General features: G+C 34.8%; 1 protein-coding gene across 1 annotated transcript in view; it reads right to left on the bottom strand.

The window, feature by feature from the left end:
* Window positions 1-2,011: 2,011 nt before the first annotated feature.
* Window positions 2,012-18,442, bottom strand: part of Arl5a (ARF like GTPase 5A) — a 28,329-nt gene continuing 11,898 nt past the window's right edge. The window contains exons 2-6 of the mRNA XM_070023297.1: window positions 17,886-17,946; window positions 17,270-17,417; window positions 14,538-14,621; window positions 11,118-11,269; window positions 2,012-7,931 (exon numbers count right to left, since the gene is read on the bottom strand). Coding sequence (XP_069879398.1) covers window positions 7,883-7,931; window positions 11,118-11,269; window positions 14,538-14,621; window positions 17,270-17,417; window positions 17,886-17,946 — 494 coding nt within the window. The 3' untranslated portion in view covers window positions 2,012-7,882. The remainder of the gene's footprint in view (window positions 7,932-11,117; window positions 11,270-14,537; window positions 14,622-17,269; window positions 17,418-17,885; window positions 17,947-18,442) is intronic.

The raw sequence follows: 18,442 nt of genomic DNA, 5'->3' as shown, positions 1-18,442 counted from the left end.
AGTGGTTAGGAGCACTTGCCTAGCATACAGGAGGCCCTTGGTTTGGGCCCTGGCAACAAACATACAATATTGACCTGAGCATACCTGCCATCCAGCACTTAGGAGAATGAGGCAGAAGGCTTGAGAGTTTGAGGCCAGACTGAGCTACACAGCAATAGTGTCAAGAAAAAAAAAATACGATGAAGAAAAATTAATGAGCTTTAAAATAAATGTAGTTACATTCTAGAAAACATTTTTGGGGAAAATTTAATTAAATTGCAAGGACACACTTTACTCTCATATAGAGTACCTTTATGTTCCAAATGCTTTTGTCTTCAGAATGGCCATTAGCCAAGTTGTTTCCCCTAAAACAGAAACTGCACGTAAGAGAAAATGATATAAGGTTGATCCAAATCAGTTAAGTATAAATTAACTAAATTTAATTAAAATTTGCATTTAAAACATTAATGATTTACAAAGCACCAAAATAGGAAGCCTAGTTTTTCAGTAGTTAGCAACTCAATAAAGAGCATGTTAACTAATCTCTGCCTTAGTTTTTTTCTTTTTTGATGAAGACCTTTTCCTTCTACCTAATTATATTATTGCAGAGAATAAACTAAACAAGCATTGTAGCCTACATACAGACTCAGCACCTAACCACTAAGCAAGTGAATTGATAAATATTTAAAAGAGCAGACAAACCACTAAGGCACCCTATAAACTCTTCACTAAAAATATATGTAGTATTAAGACAACTCTGGGGATATGGTACTTATACCACTTCACAATAATTGCATGCTAAAATAAAACATGGCAAATCCCTGCAAGCTTCCATTCATTCTGCATGAATACTACCTACTGGTTATGGGACCTGGAGCTGAATGAAAATTAATGTCTATTCACTGTCTACAGAAATGTGCTCAAACATTGAAGAGCTATATAGTATGGCAACTGGGAAGGATATACTGCTTACCCTCACCCTTATCTAACTGTTCAGACTGTGGGGATGTAAAGACTGCTATGAGAACCAAGAAGGGTAGCCTTCTGCGGGGAGGGTGCAGACCTGGTCAATGTAGCCTAAGTAGCCAGGATTATAGGCCTGAGCCACTGGCACTGAGTTTGAAATCCTTTTATTTTGATTTGCATGTAAAGCATGTGGGGGATGTGAATAACTAGTCACTTTGTAATCTCCAAAGAGTAGTACCCATCATAAGGGACACATTCAGAATGAGTGTCAGAGGCTATTTTAGTGTTGTGAAAATCTCACTCATCCCATGTGGCAAATTACTTATTGGGAAAAGGTAATAGTTCAATATGAAAACAAAAGTGAGTAAGAGATCAAAAAAAGCCGATACTCCTTATCCCCTATCCATCAAAAAAGCTGCTAAACATTTACTATTTCAATCACTAGTATATAACATTCCTGGATGCAGATCCAAATAAAATTTGTATATACTTGCCTCCCATTGCACTGTGCTGTGCTTTCAGGTTATTTGTCAGGAAATCAGACTTATTGCTAAGAATTAATGTGAAAAACAGTAACCCTCAATCTATCCCTTTTTTAAGCATGTAAATTGGTAAACACAATACCCAGGGCCATTGCCCTCCTTATACTTAAGACGAATTGGAGGACAATGTTCAAGCAGCATATGCCAGGCTGAGGCTCCATTCTCTCCCTTTCACCACTGTCGTTCATGAACATCCACTAATATTCATTTTAAGTAACTGGATTTTCTTCACATTTTGAATCACACCAATCACACACTAGTCACTTTTTACTAAGCTCATTTTCAATACTAACATTCCAAAGAGAAAACTCTCTATGAAGTTGTAGAAAAAGGCCCTAGAGAACATCAGGTAACTCTGCCTTGCATTTCCAACTGCCAAGGAAGATACCAGCCCTACTATAATGAATATGTACATTTAGAGAATAAATCAGAATAAAAATGCTGACAATATAGAGGGGTGAGTAATCACTATAATTAACCCTTTCTGAAAGAAAAGGTACATAACAGTACATAATACGTAACGATTTAACTCAAGTCTTTTATTTATTTTTTTTAACTGCTTAAAGCATAAAGCAGAGACAATACATTGGATTAACATGCAACTTAAAAAGGTATATACATATCAAACACGGAAATTTACCACTAAAATTTCATCATTTCCTCCCTTTAATTACTTTGATAGTACCCCTGCATTTTGTAACCAAAAAGGTTCTATTACTGATCATTTGGCCAATGCCCTGAATTTCTGGAACTTGAAAGTCAATTATGGAAACAAGAAGTTACAAATATGCCAAGTGGTTCATCTGTAAACCTGCTGCTGCACCAGTGGAGAAGGGTGACCCCTCTTATCTGCCCACTCTACCCATTACTCAGACCAAACATAATACGCCCAGCCATCCATGAAGCTGTCTCACCAAGGCCATGAAGCATTATTATCCAAGACAGTTAACATGGCAGCACTGAGGAATACAAAAGCACCATGCTCCCAATATCTTCCCTAACTGGAATATTCCTCAATGTAAAATCTCCCTAGCATACAGAGAAACACAAGGTCATACAGAGATAAGACACAATTTCGACCTCTTCTTGCATGGAAAGCTTGAGTGAAAATCTTTTACAATATTGGCAATTCCAATAAAACAAACCTAAAATGTTTCAAAAGGATTTCTAATTTGGATATTATATGCCTAGAGTTCAATTTGGTTTTGTTGGTTTAGGTGGGGTTTATACAGAGACTAGTGGAATACATTTTTAATATAGGCTTCTCTAGGGGGGTATGATAAACAAGAAAGATTAAAAAATATAATTAGCAAATATATTTCATGCGCAAATTAAAATTAATATGCATTCTTTTCCTCATCTCTAGTAACCTAAAGAGCCCCTAAAAGACATAGCTGCTTCCTCAATGCTGTACCATGGACATAACCTAAAAATTATTTTTAAAAGTGCTTTGCAGGTATCAACCCAACTCCTGGAACCACTAAGGGACACACAAAAGGAAAAGGCTACCCAATCTATGCAGACTAATTTCAGGCAAACACGAGAGGAATTCTGTATATTGTCAATGCAATAAGCTTGAGAAAAGGGAACAGTATGCATAACTGTAATTTAAGGTCATGTACACATTTCACTTTCCATGCAAGATGAAGTATAACAGGAGCACAATATTGTAACTGTACATCATTGCACATAATTTGCGCTAGAATTCAATTACACACTCTGGTCAGTTTTATTTTTAAAAAATGGGACAACACAAAAGAAACTTTAGTAAGATCTTATCAAATATTTTGGTGAATAAGTAGAATGTAAAGATGAATATTTGATACATATTTATATATACATAAATGAAGCAGTCCAGGAGCTACATGGTAATGACATTAACAATTACTTACAGAGTATGAGAACTAAGAGGCTACTTTTATACAAGCAACAAACTCTTAGTAGGCTTTCTAAACATAATAAAATTTTCTAATTGTTTTTAAAAACAGAAAGTTGAATTTTCTAGTCTCTGCATTAACTAATGCAAGGGTCATGAAATAGTTTTATCAGAACAGAGGAAAAAATAGTTCTATTTTAGCTTCTTTATACCATGATATGATGAGGGGTAGGTGGGTAGCTTCAATTTCAAGCATTTTTATTCAAAATAAACACAAATTATATCTTAAGAAATTCTCAGGTCTGTGTCATCGGTATGATAAGCATTTCTAATACCATAAAAAAAACACAATTTATTAGCTGGGCTTAAAAATCAAGACAAATCAATTTCAGGCACTTCTTGAATACATACTATAAGAATTTTCTATTAAAAGTATACTTGTCAGATAAAACCATAAAAACCTTAACTTTCATTTTTAGAATATGCAAGAGTAGACAGTAACAATATTGCATAACCAATCCAAATGTAGTTACATTTCTTCACAATTTCATACGGTTTTAAGGTTATGTAGAAGTAGTCACCTTACAAGCATCCAAAGGGCTGAATTCTCTATTTCTTTCCCTTCCCTTACTCATACATTCTTTGAAGAAGTATGATAGTTTTATTTTTGCACATGTGGAGCTCTGAAAATATATTTCCTACATTGTATCCACATCTAGTCAACACACGATGGCTGATTATTTGGGTGTCTCTTAAAGCCCACTTCACAGGTTTATTCTGTAAAACTAGGTTTCCTATTACTAATGTTCATCATTATTCCTTAAGTAAACCTGAGGAAAAAATGTGACGTGTAGACAATGACTTAATTCTACAAACAGATTTGGTTTGGCATCTTTTTCAATTTATACTGGCTGAACTGGTATTCTCCAAAACAGTTTTCGGTGTGATGTGAACATAATATATATTTAACATAATACCTTATGGTCCTAACTAGTAAGGATCTGACAGTCTAAATGTTTCTCTTATCTTTCTCAATTACTTTTCAACATAAAAGTTAAAATTAGGACGCATTAAATTGTTAAATATAGTAATAATTTATAGAATTCTACTGACACTTGTATGCTACATACATCCTAAACTGTACTCAGGACAAAGAAAATTATTATGATTGACAATGAACAAACATACAGGACAGCAAGGAATAGCTGAACTAGGGAAAACATCCTGAAGCAAGAAGTTTAGATTATATTTGGAGAATGGGAGGGGGTCCAAGTTAAGGGAATGATGCCAGGATATGACTGGGCTATCGAGAGTATGATGTTAAAATTGACAAATGATCTACGATGTACAACTATATTTTATATACAAAGTAGAGCAGATTGCCCACAGGTAACACTAGAAGGTTGTCTACAATGTTTCTATTTACATAGTATAAACAGATTTTGAGGTTGTCTGTACTGTATGTGGTTGCTGTAGTCACAGCAAGAAATGTAAAGTGCCACAAGAGAGGAGACAGTAGTCTCATTTCTAGGCATCTTAATACTATTCACTCAGACAAAAGGAAGTATCTCAGGGAGTTCACACTTTTCTCGTTCCTTGCACACCTCTGTGATTCACTGTTAACTACCTACTAGGCACTTCTGAAAGGACAGAAAACTAACTTTTCTTCCCTCTACTTCACACTACACTTATCTGAAACCACTTTGACCACCTGCATTAAAAATACCAACTGTGCTAAATAAAGCACTTTTAATTTTAAGGCAGAAAGTCATAAGAAAATGAATACCTACTCCCTAACCTCCAATCCATTTTCCTTCATTGTATACTTGCCTATTGTGATGGCCAAGATGTGCTAGGAATATAAAGAAAACTGACATTTTTTTTTTGGGGTGGGGGAGAAGGAGTGTCAGTCCTGGGACTTGGACTCAGGGCCTGGGTATTGTCCCTGAGCTCTTCAGCTCAAGGCAGCACTCTACCACTTAAGCCACAGCTCCACTTTCGGCTATTTTTATGATTAACTGAGTAAGTCTCACAGACTTTCCTGCCTGGGTTAGCTTCGAACCTCAATCCTCAGATCTCAGAGCTAGGATTACAGGAATGAACCACCAGTGCCAGGCTAAAAACCTCAATATAATGTTAAAAAAATACTTTATAAATGCTATGATGACATAATTAACTATACTTAAATGCTTTACTAGATGGTCACTTTTATAAACATGTCAATAAAAGGTACATGACTTTCAAAACTAGTATCAAAACAGTTAAACCTAGCCACATTTTCTTTTCAAAACTGAGCATAATGACTGTAAATGAGATGTTTAAAACAAAAATAGCATACTAAAAATTCCAAAGCACTGTTTAATTCTACTTAAATTACATGTGCATTTCAAATCTGTTCATTAGGCTCTGTCTTTAATACTGTTAACATTTTGATATTTTCAAATATAAATTTAAATTTTTTCCCATTTTAATTCTGGGTTTACATACAAGTTCTGCTTAGCTTGGAAGGAAGAAAATAAAAATCATGTTTTGTAAATGTGGTTTAAGTTTTTCATAATGTAAAAATCAACTATACTAGTACAACTGTAAAAGTATAGTTCATGCTTTAAATACCCATTGAACTTCAGCCATCTTGATGACAAGGAAATGTGCTAGTATCATGTCTACTGACATGACAACAATCCAATGAACTGAACATGATTATTAAAATTAAAAACCAAAAAGGACAAAAGATGAGTGTTTGGGGGCTACTTCAGAGTATTTGCCTCTGATGAAATAGCTAGGATTATAGGTATGAGTCACTGACACCAAGCTTAAAGAATTTCTAATACACCTTATAGTGATTTGAAAAAGTATGAGAACCTATGAACAAAGTTTAGTAATTTAGGGTTTACTGTTAGAAATGATGTTGACAAATACTAGGTAATCTGTTTGCATTATGAACATAACACAAATACAAAACACAAAACCTCCAATGTTAACATTGATCATGTCTGAATTGAATTTAGATATTAACTATTCCTTATCTTATAGAAAGAACTTTCAAAATTCTTTCAAGGCTTATGACTTAACCAAAATCTAAAGTTTAAAAGGATTGAGTTATTTTTTTCCTGGAATATTCTTAAATTTGGATTAACTTTTGGATTAACATTTTCAGGACATGAAAAAAGTAAATAGATTATTCAAGTGTATGTTTTAATATAGGATAATTCTATTTCTAGTTATAACAGAAGTTCAACTTTCAGATTAAAAAAAGAAAAAAACGCTAAGCAAATATAAAAGGTGTTTGGGTTCAACTTATTTCCTAGTACAAATAACAAGTCAGTCAACTTTTCAATCAAATTCTTAAAATCATTCAAAAACATTCATATTTTACAGTTGTTAAACATTGCATTTGTATTACAGAAGATACAAGAAAACTTAAAGGAACAAAAAAGTCTCAAACTATCCCAACTACTAAAACAAGAAATTTGTGAAATAAGAAATGATCAATGTTGCTTGGCAGATGCCTTATACTCACAAATCCTTTTTAACTGCTTGACATCTAGCTTAATAATAAAAAAAAGACTACAGTTAAAGTATTTAATAATATTTATAGAAGTCTACCTTTCTAGATAGACATGGATAGGCAATAGCTTGTAATCAGGAAAAAAACTTGATAGTTTTAATCACAATTTATGATTGGCTAATTAAAAGTTCATTCTGTAATTCAGATGGCGTAAGAACAAACAAAAGGAATAACCTGGTAATTGCTTACTGTGCAATTCTGCCCATTAGTAACACTAAGCCAAAACTCTGACTGATATTTCTCTTGGTTGGATTACATGTTTCCATGTGTTGTTGATCAACAAAAAGCAGGTACACAATATCAAGGGTTCTTGTTTTTTTGTTTTTTTTAAGAGCAGCTCAATGATTTGGGAAAGCTGGTTAGTACAATACAGAGAACACAGGGAAAAGTACAAAATGGCTCTGAATACCAAGGCCAGTACTTATCCAAGAATATTAATTTTTGTGTTATTTTCTTTTCTACAGAATATAAATCAAGACATTAACCTGAATTTGAGGTATACATACATACACAGCCCTAAACAAAATACTTTTCCTAAGTAGTATTACATTAAAAAAATTAGAAACAGCATCTGTGATTTGTATTTTAACTCAATGGAACAAGAAGAGAGTAACATCAACTAGGGAGTATTATACTGATAATAAAGCTCTTAAAAGTTCAAAATGTCTTCCTCTCCCTTTGTACTTACCACAGGCTCTACAATGTCCTGAAAGGATTCATTGAGAAAAATGTCAATCACAGTTTAATAACATACTTTGGAAGGAAATAATGAGCAAGAAAATTGGAAGGTGAAACTTCATCTTTGTTTTCAAATAAGTGGTCTTAATTTTCTTCTTATAGAAAAAGTTTGAAAGTTTATTATAAATATATCTAAACCATTAATTTTTGCAGCTTTCAGGTAAAGTCCAGCACTTCATTTATACAAAGTTCATGAGAAGAGGACAGTAGAGATCATCTAATCTTGAGTCGTGACATCATCCACTCGAGTCCTTGGCATAATCTAGAAAGAAAACAAAATGTTATGATTAAAATCAGAACTAAAAATGCTACAGTCTACAAACTAAGACATTTTTTCATTAACCTGAACAAGGACTTAAAAAAAAAATCAGTAACATTCAATTCTGACACTATGATAGTGAAGCCACACTCTTTTTTTTCTTGGTCAGTCATGGGGCTTGAATTCTGGGCTTGGGCACTGTCCCGGTGCTCTTCAGTCAAGGCGAGCACTCTACCACTTGAGCTACCATGCCACTTCCGGTTTTCTAGTGGTTTATTGGAGATAAGAGTCTCACAGACTTTCCTGCCCGGGCTGGCTTTGAGCTGCGATCCTCAGATCTCAGCCTCCTGAGTAGCTAGGATTACAGGCGTGAGCCACCAGCGCCCGGCTTTTTGAAGCCACACTCTTATACCCCGTACATCTACTTTTGGTTCTACTGTAGCTCTAATGCCAGGATGAAGAAAGCATTCAAGTGACAGAGCATCTGCCTAACAAGCCAAGTCCCAGTACCACAAACACAAAACCTCAAATACACAAACACACTCAGCCTTAAATACTGCCTGACCCATACATGTCAAAAGTATTAAAAATACCAACACTCTGTAACACTTTTGCTAATTCTAAAAATGTAACCTTAAAATAAAATCAGGTAACAAAATTTTCCTTTCAAAAAATACTTTAAGGGGCTAAGAAGGTGGCTCAGTGGTAGAGCTCTTGCCTTGCATGCATGAGGCCCTGGGTTTGATTCCTCAGCACCACATGAGCAGAAAAAAAAAGCTTTAAGTGGTACTATGGCTCAAGTGGTAGAGCGCTAGCCTTGAGCTGAAGAGCTGAGGGACAGCGCCCAGGCCCAGAGTTCAGGCCCCACGACCGGACACACACACACACAAAAAATACTTTAAGATAGTAGTGTTATTGAGTATATACATATGTATTTTATACTTGGATATAAAAATTTGAAGGCAATAAAATATATTACTTAAACCAGTTACTGCTGAATGACAGGTAACTGAACTAATCCAAATACTAAGAAGAATGTTCATTATGATAAAAACAACAAGAAAAACCCACAAATGTTTAGCAAGAAGGCAATGGCTATAAACATGTTACAACAAAATCAAGGGTTAACTACTATTAATGACTATCTACTATGAGCTTTTGTAGACATGAAAAGACCATGATAAAATGCTAAATTTTATTTTTTAAATCTCAAATTTTTTGGAGTCAAGTAGAGTCAAATAATGTTAAGATTAAAAGTCAGTGACAATGAGAGAAACAAATGTCTATTTGGAGTGGCTTTTGTTTTTCTCTTATTACTAATAGGGAATAGTTCGAAATAATAAAATTAAGAACTAGGTAATTTAACTCCAAACTGTTAAATGAGCAGCCCTTACCTAGAAAATGTACTAATCATTTAACAGCTATTACTTCAGTCTTCTTAATAGTAAGATCAAAATCTTTCCATGTTAGTGAAACCGAGGTTAGCAGTGGCAGATTAGGAGGAACAGTGAGGCCAGCCTCCAGAGTGTGTGCTCTTGAACCATCGGAGTCTAAATGCTGATCAAAATGAAAACCAAGTCTTCTACTTCACTAAGATTCAGTTTTGAGAACTCATTAATATTTGTTCACCTTTCATCATGGTGTAGAAAAGGTAAGAATTTCTCATTTACCCCATTTATTTCTGCCCTTTCAAAATATACCAAGAATTTCAGCCTAAAACTTGAAAGACCTCTTCATAGAATCCTTGTCTCTACTTGTTTATTCTTGCTTTTAAATACATATAGATCTGTCATATTTTTCAAAAATAACAACAGAAACTTTGCTCTTCCATTTATCATTTTTCCCCTCCCCTTCCATACAGGGGCTTGAAATTTGGCCCTTCCACTCAAGGTGGCATTCTACCACTAGAAGCCACCCCTGTACTTCCACTTCCTTTTTTTGTTGGTTAATTCAAGACAAGAAACTCTCAAATTTGCCTGCTGGAGCTGGCTTCCAACCACAATCCTCAATTCTCAGTCTCCCCAATAGCTGAAATTACAGGTCTGAGCCACCAGTGCCTAGTTCCTTATAGCTTTTATCCAGATGAAATTTCCTTTGTTTAATCTCTCCCTTCTCTTCTTGTCATACTTAAAAGCATTTAGAGATGCTATCCTAAAATCCACTTCCCTTTTAAACTCACCATCCTGTGCCCACTTTCCCAATACATAAAATTTGTTCCGATTAACTGCTTCATTGAATTTACTCACTCTTTATTAAACTCAATGAACATTTAATTGAACTATCCATTACTTTTACTTTGAAATACTTTCACCTCTTGGCACTAGACTCAGGCAAAACCTTACTGTAGGTATACTTACCCATTTTCCAACACCTCTCTCTAGAGCTAAGGATTCACATGCCATATAACTTTTCTTTCCCAGTGCCCAGGGCCTTGCATTTGCTAGGCAAGCAGTCTACCCATGAACCAAACACACAGCAATGATTTCCTTCAGATAACAGTGATATAATAAACAGCGAGTATCACTATATCAGGTTTGAGTCTTTTCCTCTTTTGGCTTTTTTATGCATAAGAGTAAGAACAATTATCCTGTAGGGTGGTCATAAGGATTAACTAAGACATTGTATGGAAAGCACTCCAGAGATAGGACATGCTTAGCAATGGTTAATTCTTTTTTTTTTTTTTTTTTGGTTGGTCATGGGGCTTGAACTCTGGGCCTGAGTGCTGTCCCTCAGCTCTTCAGCTCAAGGCAAGCGCTCTACCACCTGAGCTACAGCGCCACTTCCGGTTTTCTGGTGGTTTATTGGAGATAGGAGTCTCACGGTCTCTCCTGCCCGGGCTGGCTTTGAACCGCGATCCTCAGATCTCAGCCTCCTGAGTAGCTAGGATTACAGGCGTGAGCCACCATCGCCCAGCTTAGCAATGGTTAATTCTTAAGTTCCATCAACACAACAGGCATTTCCTGACTTTTCAAACTCTCAAAGAGCTCCTCCAGAAACTGCATCATCTTTATATGTATTAGTTGGGATTTATGTGTATTATATTTATGCTGTCTTAGTATTTGCAGAATCATTCTAAAAGAAATCTCTGTAGACTTCAACTGTTACACAACTCCCCTCTAAATACTTAAGTGATTTTAAGAAATACATTTTTAGACTAAATACATGTTACCTAAGGGGAAGACTTCTTACCCCTCGCCGGTAAGGGCACAGCATGCCTGGATATGCCACTGGTGATCCTTAATGGAAGTTAGCTTCAAAAACTGGGAGATTTCTGCTACAGTCATGCATTCTTTAACATCTTGTTTATTAGCAAAAATCAGCAATCCAGCTTTTCGTAGGTCCTATGAAAGCGAACAAAACTTCTAATGAGAATACATTTTCCTACTTATTTTCCAATTCAACTAACAAATTTTCCATAATCGTAGTAACTTAGAATCTATTTTTATTTTTTAAACTCTATTCTCAGCCACCAGCACCCCACCCAACTATGCCTGCTTATAATGTTGGGTTTTTTTTTTCCTCTTTCAGCAGTGTTGGGTTTCAAACTGAACTTAGAATCTTGTACTTGATCTCTATCTCCAGTCCTTTGTGCTTTAGTTTACTTTTCAAAAAGGTCTCACAATTATTTGCCAGCTGTTTTCAGAAAACAATCATCTTACCTCCACTAGCAGACCCAGCCTCTGTTCAGTATTTCTTTAATTATTCTACCTAAACCAAGTCACAGCTCATACGCTTGGAGAGGCCAACTTAAAATTGAACAAACTTTAAATATGTAAGTGTATGAACTTACAAATTTATCATTTTTATTGTACCTTGTATTTCATATATTCAAATATATTCATATATTCAAATACAAGATGTAAGCTTCATGGCCAATAAAAAGTAGCTCTTTATTATCTAGTTCTCAAAGGCTTGACAAAACTCTACCCGACTTATACTCTTCTATTTTACTTTGCATTTTCTGACTTAACATTACTCATTATCTAATATTCTACTTTATTTTATTGATTTTATGTACTTATTTATTTAGACAAGGTTTCACTAGGTAACCTAGTATGCTTTCAAACTCATTCCTCCTGAGCACTGGGACCACAGACATGTGCTACCTTGCTGGCTTAAATATGCTGCTTTAATTGATCATCTATCTATTGTTCTGAACCATTTTGAGCAGTCTTATGTCCACATTATTCAAATCATTTAACTGCATATATTGCCCACCCTCCAATCTCCTAAACCAGCTTTTAGCAACCAGGGTTCCGCAAAAGAACAAAGTTCTATAAAAAGTGCTTACCATGGCTACACTGCATGTCTTCCAACAGTGGATATAGCTAATATCTTCTAAATGCACAGGCAATAAGTGAATTCATTACATATGTTTATCTTAAGAGTTTTAGTGCTTAATTCTCAGTTGAGAAACCCTATCCTAATTCAACTGTATTCATCTTCAAACCTCAGAGGCCTTGCCATGAAGATTTCATAAATTTGAGTAACAGTCATCTTAGATGGGCAATAAACCTATCAAATTTCCCCAGTTAGATATTAAGTTCTAACACTTCTATGCTATGACTCTCAGAGAAGTTCTTTCAACTTTCTGAATTTTTTTTTATAATTTAACATTCATTGTAAACCTGATCTGAGCAAGATATCCACCACAGTTAACCCCTTTCCAAATATAGGAACTATACATATCACAAGATGACTGGTAGGTTTTATTCCCAGAATAGGCCAAAGGTTCCTAGTCTCTTTCTAGCCCACTGTGTCCACCCCACAACTTTTTTTAAAAGCCAAAGACAAAACTTACTGGATAGCAAGTCAAAGTTACCACCCTTTTCCTGATAAAAATGCATGCAGGTAAATATTTTTTAAAGTTTATGTACAATTTTGAGAATAAGTACAAGAACTAAATTATCTTTATTTTTCTTAGGCCACAAAACCATGAAGGCTAGAACTAATAAATTAAAGTCCCATGAAATTTTACTTATATAGAGAGCAATATTGACAAAACTAATGTTCTGTTGTTGTGCTTGTAAATCTTCTCAACTGTGTTAAATGTTGTCTTTCTTCTTCATTTTTATGCAGTGCTGAGGATTGAATCCAGGGTTTTGCTTAGAGATTGTGATCTTAATTGTACACACCTATAAGATTGTAGGCACACCTATAATCTTAACTACTCAGGAAGCTGAGATCTGAGGATTGAGGTTCAAAGGCAGCCCAACCAGACACAATTGAGACTTTTTTCTCCAGCAAAAAGCTGAAACCAGAGGCATAGCTCAAGCATCAGAGCCCCAGCATTGATAATAAAAGCCAATCAAGCGCTCTAAGCCCAGAGACCACTCCAATACCAGCACCAGCACAACAACCAAAAAAATCAGTAAGAACAAATTGATACTGTTCCATACATGATTCTGTTTGAATATGGTTTTGATAACATTTTCAATCTTTTTATTAGAAAAATATATAAATTTCTTATTTAGTTAAAATGATTATGTAAAACATTTTATAGGCCAAAAAAATTGATTTAATCCTTGTCCAACTATTTGAAGGCCTGACTTTTAGTTACAGTGCCCTCTTCAGGATGGCAGCTGTTAATGCTACACAGCTGACAGTTCTTGAATAACAGGTTGAGAAAGGAAAATTTCTAAATGTTAATCATTTTAATATTATGAGTTTCAACTATAATTCATTCATGTAGCTCTATAAAAGGCCAAAAATTTTGAAATTGATTATAACTTGCACTGAGTCATTATCAAGGACATTAACTATTTTTCTCTCTTATCCTAAATGGAAAATGGACCATCATTGGTAGTTGATATGTGACTGAGCCACTAAGTAAATGGATTTTCCATGGGATTGAATTCCTATCCTGTTAGGTTTCAACAACTCTTCCTAGTGCTGCTCAAGTCTTTTATAGGTCAGGCTTGCAAATGCTGGTATTATTTAAAGAACAAACCTCTGACACAAGTTAGCATACATACTATATGCTACTTTATTTATAAGTAATTAGCATTAATTTTGAAATTATTTGGAGAAATCCCTAAGCCAAAAATATGAAAACACAATAAAGCCATTTATTTAAGGGTCTCCAAAATAAAACTCTGAATATAATTTTTTTTACATTGAAAAGGTTCAAATTTTATTTAGTGATCTTGATTTAGCTTTAGTAAAAGTAAATCTATTTTACCTATTTTATGAAATCAGCAGAAAATATACTGGACTAAGACAATCCATCAATTTGACAGAGCAAGATGTCAATGTTTAAGGCAAACATGATCTTTGTACATGAGCCATTTTAAACACTTGCTGCTGTAAGTACTGAAGATATCTATTCTTAAAATGACACACTTTTTTACTCGAGATGAACAGCAAATTCAAGAGATATATACTAGCAACTTCTGTATGCCATTTATAGTTATAAGTTTGTTTCTCCAAGCCTCATATGTGAAGTTTTAGAAAAGTTGGATCATTTGACAAAAAGTTTAGATTTGGATGTTTAGAACTAATGTTTCTTTTAAATTCTGAAATAGCACCCCCATGAGAAATTGGGAAGAACAAATGTGATGCAAATTCTCATTTCCTTCCCCCAGTATCTAAGGTAAAAAGATGACTTACCTCATGGGCTAACATTTTATAGAGTTCTTCTCTAGTTACAGAAATCCTCTCTCTGTCTGTACTGTCCACAACAACTATTACAAACTAAAAAGATCACACAAAAAAAGAGTGATTACATAATTTTGCATTTGAAAATCTATAAAGGCTCCTAGTACTACAAGATTAAAATCCTTTTTTCTTATTTTTGTTTTGTTTACAGTTTTTTTGGAGACAGAATCTCAACAAAATAACCCAGGTTACTCTCAAACTCCAGAACCTCATGCTTCAGTCTTCTGAAGGCTAGAATTACAGGCATGAGTCTACATGCCTACCAAGACATTAGAATCTTATGGTATTACTTGAAAACCATTGATAGTTGCTACGGAGTATAAAGTCTAAAGGTTTCATCCATGTCTAAGTCAAATATATTTACTGACTTTTAAGGAAAATAAAATAACATGATGCTAACATTTTAATCAAACAGAATACATTTTTTTTTCTAAACTAGTCTTAAATATTAATGGACCTATATCCAGCTGTTTGCACTATAAAGAAAAAAATTACCGGCTGGGAAGGTGGCTCAGTGGTAGAGCGCTTGCCTTGCATGCATGAGGCCCTGGGTTCGATTTCTCAGCACCACATAAGCAAAAAAAGAGAAAAGCCAGAAGTGGCACTGTGGCTCAAGTGGTAGAGCGCTAGCCTTGAGCTGAAGAGCTGAGGGACAGCGCTCAGGCCCAGAGTACAGGCCCCACGACCGGACCCCCTCCCCACCCCCCAAAAAAAACTTTAAAAGGGGATGTGGGGGGAGGATGGGATGGGAAGGGGAAACAAAGAGGAGGCTACAATGCTTGATAAGAAATGTACTCATTATCTTGCCCATGTAATTGTAACTCCTCTATACAGTATTTTCACAATAAAAAAAAGAAAAAAGAAAAAAATTACCTTATCCTAAGAAAAAAAAAGTTACAGTCCTAAGATTAAGTTACTTCCAGGCATATATTTCTTACTGATATCCATTTGAAAACTGAAAAGGACATGAATATAAGTAATGTGACAGTTAAATCAAGTGGTTGCTTTTTCTTATAATAATGTCTATGTATATATTTTGAATCCATTAAAATGTTACAGACTGAAACCAAGCTGATGACTCCACTGGAATTTTAAAAAAGTAAATAATATATCTAACTACATAATAGTCATTATACTCCAAATCTGGACAGTACCTAAAACTGTTTTATGCAATTCGGTAAATACCAAGAGACATCCCTTCTACCAGAGCTAGTTTACATTCTTAAATTCTTCCTTGTGAAATCTTTTAAATTAAAAAACAAACTGTCTCTTGTGTAATTTAAATCTGTTTCCTGAAAGTAGAGCTCTTTCTTAACCCAAGGAAGAGACTGGTAGAAGACACAATGAAAGATCCTCAATTCTAAGAGCACTATAAAGAAAGAGGGAAACAGTGGTAAATTAATCTATAATGCCTAAGTTAATGCCTATCATTAAGATCCTTCCTACTGGGCTGGGAATGTGGCTTAGTGGTAGCGTAATTGCCTAGCATGGGTTCGATTCCTCAGTACCACATAAACAGAAAAAGCTAGAAGTGGTGCTATGGCTCAAGTGGTAGAGTGCTAGCCTTGAGCAAAAGCAGCTCAGGACAGCACCCAAGCCCTGAGTTCAAGCCCCAGGACTGGCAAGAAAAAAAATCCTTCCTCTTTCCTTCCCTTCTGTGCTGGTCCTGGAGCCTGAACCCTAGACCTATTTTTGATCTTTTCTGGTCAAGTCTAGAACTCTACCACCTTCGGCTTTTTTTTTGGGGGGGGGGGGGCGGGGGGGGGTAGTTAATTGGAGATAAGAGATAAGACTGTCCTGTCCCAGCTGACTTCAAATCGTGATCCTCAAGTCTCACCTTTCTGAGTAGTTAGGATTACAAGCACAAGCTTCTGGCTCCCAGTTATTTACTTTTTAAAAGTTACTTAATTTGCTTCCAACAAATTACTGTTGGATTTCAATATCCAGAGGCAAGTGGATAAGAAAACAGCTAGCGTACTAAGTGCCTTTATTACTACATATGCATTCTGTTCCAAAGCATTTTAATACAGCTATTACTTTCCAAGGTATTGTATAATTTAGTATCTTCATCATTATATACATCTCTTCTTTTCCAAAAATTATAATTAAATTCTTAATGGTTATCAGACCGTTACATATCCTTGTTACTTAGTGATTTAAAGTGAGCCTTAGACTTTTAGAGTATGATCAGCACTAAGAAACAATTGCTACAGCCCCTTCACTTTATAGGTATATAAATGAATACGCCTAAAGCCCTCTCCTGGGAAGAAACATGTAAATACAAACATAAGATTGTGTCTAAAATGCTTTAGAACCAAAAGAAAAAAATACTCTGTGTCGCATAAAAAATGCACAGTACAATTGGATAAGATTCAAAACCTTAAAAGTCCTCTCTCATTTAACTAGAATTCCGGCCCCCCCTTAGCAAATATAAGAAATAAAATTACAAACTGTGAGATGGAAGTCATTATGAAAACACAGTCTAAAACCAATGACACAATCAGACTAATCAACTAGTAATTTTCCTTCCAGAAATGCAATACTATAATACCAAATCAAATATTCTACTATGCTTAAACTCAATATATCAAAACACTCATATTTTTGAAAGATTAAAAGTTTCAAATCTAAAGATTTACAGAACACTGTGTTCATAGAAGATTTAGCATATTAAGAAACATTACCTCTGTGTTAGTATAGTAAGTATTCCAGGAAGAACGAAGAGATTCTTGGCCACCAATATCCCACATTAAGAAACGTGTATTATTGATCACTATCTCTTCTACATTACTTCCTATTGTAGGTGATGTATGTACAACTTCGTTCATAGAACTGGAAAAAAATCATATATATATATATATATATATATTATAACCAGTAAGGGAGCTAGCTTGTTTAAGCATTTTTAGCTGAGAAACAAAGAAACCTAACTTTTTATATAAATTTTTAGCAAATTATCCCTTTCCCACTAACTCATATCATGAACAAATTAAGACTTAAAAGAACTGGAACTGGAATTGAGTAATAATCTAGATCATTCCAGAAAAGTCAATAAACAAATATTTTTCACCTCTCCAAAAGCAAAAAAGCATTAGTACAAAACAACTGAACAACATGCTCAATATCATAAATGTCTAGTTGTTTCTATTAAGATTTGGTTAAATTTGGCTTCTGGGTTATGGTCAACTTGCTTTCATACAGAGAAACTTCCACATAAATTGTTTTGCTTTCATTTATCAAATATCACCTGGCAGAAAAAGTAACTGAAAACAACTAATTTTTAAGGTAGTTAATACTTACAATTGGTAAAGAATGGTTGTTTTCCCTGCATTATCCAACCCAACAATGATAACTTTGTGCTCTGAAATATAAAAAACAAATTTAATTAAAGAAAATACCTTAAAGAAACAGACACACACAAAAGATTTGTCTTTGCCCCATCTTAGTACAGTAAATTCACTTTATGGCATATCTTACCGTCTTAGAACTAAACAATACCAGCAGAATTGTGCTATTATGCTCATTTCCCTTGTCCTCCTCATTCTACATAGAGACCTCTTCTCTTTCCAGCAACCTCTGGAGGCAGCCAGAAGCACTATATTCTTTCTCCCAGACTGTCAGGAGACTGGAAGAAAATTTAAAAGACTATGATGCCACAGAAGTCAAAGAGGAATCATTGCTACTATAGCTACAGATCCTTAGATCTGTCATGTTACCATGGTTTGACGGTTTAAATGTACTTATGATAGTTACGCACTACAAAGAGCATTGTTTTTCTTTCCCATTCATCTATCTCACATACATACACTTGATACCTAAAGTTTGCGTCAGAAATTCACTGATTTGTAGACTGTTAC

This window comes from Dipodomys merriami, unplaced genomic scaffold (assembly GCF_024711535.1).
Source record: "Dipodomys merriami isolate MVZ:Mamm:240054 unplaced genomic scaffold, mDipMer1.0.p SCAF_1, whole genome shotgun sequence".
NCBI lineage: Eukaryota > Metazoa > Chordata > Mammalia > Rodentia > Heteromyidae > Dipodomys > Dipodomys merriami.
The sequence above is the reverse complement of the archived record's forward strand: the minus strand, read 5'-3'. Positions and strand labels throughout refer to the sequence as shown.